Source organism: Sinocyclocheilus anshuiensis, unplaced genomic scaffold (genome assembly GCF_001515605.1).
Source record: "Sinocyclocheilus anshuiensis isolate Anshui unplaced genomic scaffold, SAMN03320099.WGS_v1.1 scaffold840, whole genome shotgun sequence".
NCBI lineage: Eukaryota > Metazoa > Chordata > Actinopteri > Cypriniformes > Cyprinidae > Sinocyclocheilus > Sinocyclocheilus anshuiensis.
In genome coordinates this window covers 473,364-479,054 of record NW_015552598.1, presented here as the reverse complement: position 1 = coordinate 479,054, position 5,691 = coordinate 473,364, and the positions used below count along the sequence as shown (strand labels likewise).

Genomic DNA, 5,691 nt, shown 5'->3' with positions numbered 1-5,691 from the left:
ATGTACAAATGCAATAAAAATATTGGTATCGGTACTCGGTATCGGCAAGCACCAAAAATAAAAGTATCGGTATCGGGCGAGTACTGGAAAGAGTGGTATCGGTGCATCCCTAGTAATTTCATGTCATTTTCATCTTAAAAGTCTTTGTTTTTTACTTGGAGACACATTTTTGGCATTTTTTGAACAAAAAGTGAATCTTTAAAGTGAATTTTACTGCACAACTGTAGAGTTAAAAAATAATATAGGCTTTAAAATATTTAAAGTGTTTAAAAAAAATGTATACTATAGACGAACAGTGGGTAAAGGGCAGTGTGTATTTATTTTATTTTTTGTTATATATTCATGCATCTCACTCCTGGTAGGCAACCATTGTTGGCAACCCCGATATAATATAATATAATATATAACATTTTACTTAGCTAGTTTTAGATAAAAGTTTTTGTCTTCGGTGTAAAAAAACTTTCCTGGGTATATATTTTTGTAATAAAACAATTCTGTTTCATTACATTGGTACTGATAACAGCTTAACATTATTTACCTTAGCCTACCTTTGGGGTTGGGTATTATATTCCAATATTCCAATATCATTATGCCTCAGTTAGCTAATTATAGATTAAGAGTTGTTGTTTTTTTATGTACAGATAGCTTGCTGCTGTGTATGATAATTTATGTTGTTAAAATAATATTTTGTTCTGTAAATGCATTGTCTGCTGGTTTATTTAGCTACTTTTCAGCACACCACATTAAGTATGCCACTTAGTCCTGTAAGACTTTGAATGTTAAAGTGCAAATTAACACCTGACCACTGTTGTGGGTTTGCTAATGTTACAATTAAAAATCATAGAAGGGTAAAAACATTGTATGATGTAAGCAAAACAGCTACAACAAATAAAACTGTTAGATTTATAGTGTACGAATAATCAAGCATTGACAATAATCAGTCGTATTGGCGGCACCGTGGGGCCCCCAAATAAAATTCTGCTTAGGGCCCCATAAAGGCTTGGGCCGGTCCTGATGGGTTCTATTGTATTTTGTTGCGCCGGTGTAGACACCCAGTTATAAAATGTGATGTGACCGATGTAATAAGCATGAGTTCTGGGCCGCGGTGCGGCCGGTATAAACACCAGCATTGACTGAGTGGCCGCGATCAGCTCCGGTGGCCGTGGAGCCATAATGTGCCGCAGACGCGTGCCGTGATGTACAGATCAGCTCTAACGTCACTGAACCTGCTGTTAAAAATGAACCATCCATTCATCATATCATCATGCAAAACTAAGAATTAGAATCATTGTAATGTGACGATCAAATATAGGCACAGGTGGGTGGCAAGTGGATAATTTATTTGAAGCAGCAGACTCGGGTGAAGTTTGAGCTCATCCGCGCATCTCTACACTGACCTGGGTCGCCAGTAGCAAACAATGGAGCTGGACAAACTAAGGCAATAACTGCAATATAATACTTTGTTTAAATGAAATAAGAGCAATAGTAATAGCAATAGTCCTTATTCAATGAAGTGATACAGTTGATTCAAATCTAAAACAAAACATTTTTACTTGAAAAACTTCCATGAGAAGTTTATATATGATGCCTTAAGTTTATTTTCTTCTCAGAACTCTGTGACGACACATACAATGAATATTCCTTGCATTAAGGGATCAAAATGAAATGCATTTTTTGTGGCTAAGCTGTTTTACTGAAAGTCGGAGGCCTGCTGATTTAGTATATAATGCTGCGAGTGTGGTAACAAACAAAAATAGCAAAAAAATAAGGTACAGTTATAGCAGTTAAATCCCTCAATTCACATGCCATTGACAAAAATATATTTTAAGTAAACAATGAAAAATAAATAAAATATATGGCCAGTATATTTTCTGAAGTCATCTGCTGTTGATAAAAATACAGATTATGAACAATGAAGAAACCTTTATGGTGAGTATGGCCATAATGGTCAAATTAAAAATAATGCGTCAGCGCTGATAGCCTTGTGGGCAGCACACCGACATATAGCGCCGTTGCACTTGAGTTGTTCCCGAGTTCGAATCCTGGCTCGAGAAACTTACCCGATCCCACCCCACTCTCACTCACTCTCTCTCTCTCTCTCTCTCACTCTCTCTCTCTCTCTCCCCCACTTCGCTTCCTGTCACTTCTACACTGTCCTATACTAATAAAGTCAAAAAACGCCAAACATTAATCTAAAATAATAATAATAATTATGTGAAATGAAGAAACCAAATCATCTCAGTTCACCGGCACTTGCAAATGTGTCAAAAAGTTAATCTGTTGCCAGTTTTGGAAATTCAAGTATATAGAATATATAGTTCTGCCAGGTGCCAACATGGAAAATAGCTGTGCCAAGATGGCCTTGGAGTGAAGCAACTACAGGGAATTTAAGGGATACCCAGTGAGTTTCCAGTAATTTGTCAAATCCTTTCATTAGCCTCATTTCACTGAAGCAGATACGTCTCACATCTCCAGTTCTTTTATTTTCGATCACATCGTCTTAGCTTACACTATACCATACTTAATTCAAGACTAAGTTCACGTGGATTCTGGAAAACCAGCTCATGTGCATAGTTTATCCGGTATGGATGAAAACAACCCTAAATTGTATCTGACAGATTTCAAATAAGACTGGGGATGATATATTATTTCAAACTGTTTTTGAGTAAACAATTTCCCCTTTGTGTTTTCTTGTGCATTTATATAGACAACTATAATAAAAAACATCTCATTCAAGTCCCGGTTACAGAAATGCATTTCCACTAAACAAAAAGTTCAAGATTACATTTGAAGAACCCATTTAGATCTTAATGTTCCTTTTAGTTTACATATAATCAGATTTTCCATAAGCCCCACCCACTAACGTACCATCATGACGATCTTTGAAGAGCTGTGGCCGTACCAAAGGCTGTGATAAGCCAGGAGGCTCAACATGGCATAAAATACCACTGTGGCGAGGTTGCGAGGGTCCAGCAGGGACTCCACAAGAGGGATAGTGCCCATTGTCCAGTCACAACACAACTCAGAGGGGTTGAGCAGCAGCCAGGCGTTTACTGGCAGGAGGTAGTTGAAGGTCAGCTGCCTGGTCGGGGTAGAGCTGACGGCAGCTGGATTATCAAACCTGATGATAGATGGAATAGAATTAATGAGTACTCCTCTCCATTAAGACATTCCACACTAAAAGACACTGTTCATTTTGAAAAGTTTTTATTGATAAGAGAAATATACAGATAAGGAAAGGCAGGTTTTACGTTTCACCAAATCAATTAATCAATTAGCTCAACAACAACAACAAAAAAAGTTCCAACTCTGTTTTGGATGTTTACTGGATATTAGTGCAACACTCAGCAGGAAAATCTTTAAAGATATATTTCTTTCAATATTTTATATTTTTCTCTCAGGTCTTTAGAATGACTGGTTAAATGCTCTAATAAGTGCTTGTGCTAGAGCTGTGGTTGTGAACCATTAACCAATATCATAAATATAATATTTTCACTAAGTTCAATAGTGTGTTCAGTGGTGCCTCATTGTGTTCAGATCGGAACTGCTGAAGAGAACTGAACGCAAATTGAATTCTTGCAATTTTCAACATTCTACACTATATAGCATTGAATTGAGAATGATTTTTCATTTCTAGTTCAGTTCCTGAATTTGAATTGAGGTAGCAAATGAGAAATAATCTAAAATAAATTTTGGCTCAACAGCTTTCGTTGAAAGTTTAAAAAAGTTCATCTTGAAATGGGGAACCTGCAATTCAGTAAACTTACTGTCATTGCGAATTAAATTCAGTCACACAATTGGATATCTATGAGCTGAAAAGAAGCTCATTCTTGAATTCTGAATTGTGCCCAAGCCTGCAACATACGCCCTCAGAGTATGGGTTCAGAACATAATACTGCAAGATATACATTTCCTAGCAAGTAAAAAAACAAAACAAACATCCTTTATTCCTTAGTGCGGTAATTTACAGCATTTTTTGTTGATTTAATTCAACCCATGACCATTATTCTGCAATGCATAATGTTCCCTATGCCTGTGAAACCACAAAGAGGTTTAAAAGGATCCAAGCCACACTGAAAAACAGCCAGACTGAATGATAGACATCAGGCGGCTAAAAAAAAGTCACCAAAACAACCATGGTGCCAAGTTGGCAAGACTGATCTGTGGAAACAGGCCATTAACTCTGATTCAAGACTCAAGATTAAAACAAAGTATTGATGTTCTTTGAATCACAAGCATGTAATGTTGATGGTGCATTAAACAGCAACATTTTTTGGATTATAATGATTATGGATAGTGGACACCCATTAACAGGAATCAAGAGCATCCTGATTTAATAAAAGGTTTAAATAGAAGGTTTCAAATTAAAGTGCATTTATTAATTTGGCAGCACATATTAGTAGACATGCTACCATTCAAGTTACAACATTAAGGTTTTTCCTTTAAAAAAAGTTTTTTCCTTTAAATAAAAAAAAACTTTAAAAATGTCAATTTAAGTGCAGAAAATTGACACAGGCTTTCAGTCTTCACTATCAATTACTTATCCCTTTCAAGCTCGAAGCTACTATTTTCCAAAGATTAAATATTTCCGCTGTTTGAAATGGACATAAACTAAAGTTCATCGCTTGGCTTTCACAGAGGGGTGTGTTTTGGAGAGAGGTTTGAAGGGTGGGAGAGCCAACTGCAAGTATTAAAAATCCAATAAAAGCCTTTGCACAACCCTGTCATAAATCCAATGTCTTGGAAGAAGAATGGTTTTGTTTTGGCTGGGACATTCCAACATTATCAAAATATTCCCGAATACAACACATGCAGGGACAAAATATACTTAGAAAGTATGTTAATCCAGCGTATTATGTCTCTAGAGAGCCGTGTGATAACACTAATTCAGACGGTCGGAGACAGTCGGTGGATTATGTCTGGGGATTAGCGATGGCTTCCGTGACGAATCCAAGAGGATTTTTCCCTCTGATCCCAATCAACTTCCCCGGGGATGATGATCAGGTGGAGTATGTCTAGGCATTTCACACAGAGCTCTTGGATTCGCTGAGATGCTTGATTTGTTTAGGGGTGGGCGGAGTCAATTCGCTATCTAAGCACTACTATAGGGGCGGTTCTAGATCAGCTGATATATAGATCATTATGTTCATTTCAGGCCCAGGCTGTTGATGTTTACAAAAGCGTCATGACAGCTCTCATCACTTTAAAAGATTATCATGCACTGCATTGCGAAAGATTTTCCCATAACATGATACCACGGATTTGTTTACATTCATTTGTCACATCGTTCCCTTGGTGACTGATACTATTTTGGCTTCAGCTGAGAAACTCTAATCATTTCCTTTTGAAGACCAAATGTTCAGTAATAAATCAGTATATTAAGGCAATAATGCCACTCAAGGATGTGCATTACACCATGCGTAATGCAACAAGTTTCCAGCAACAAGCCATTTGTCCACGCTGAATATAATGATGCGTGACATAGGGCTGCATGATTAATGGAAACAAAACCAAAATTGTGATATGGCTTAGTGTGACTAATTAAATAAATAAATGCATAATAATTATTATTATTACAATCATTTTGTAGCATTGATATATAATAACAAAATTTGACAAATTGTGCAGTAAGCACAGCATTTTTTAATTGCATTTTAAAGGGGTCATATGATGCTGCTAAAAAGAACATTA

General features: G+C 36.6%; 1 protein-coding gene across 1 annotated transcript in view; it reads right to left on the bottom strand.

Moving 5' to 3' along the window:
- Positions 1–5,691, bottom strand: part of LOC107665681 (transmembrane and TPR repeat-containing protein 3-like) — a 55,282-nt gene that overhangs the window by 38,313 nt on the left and 11,278 nt on the right. Inside the window, exon 7 of the mRNA XM_016456666.1 lies at positions 2,869–3,121. Coding sequence (XP_016312152.1) covers positions 2,869–3,121 — 253 coding nt within the window. The remainder of the gene's footprint in view (positions 1–2,868; positions 3,122–5,691) is intronic.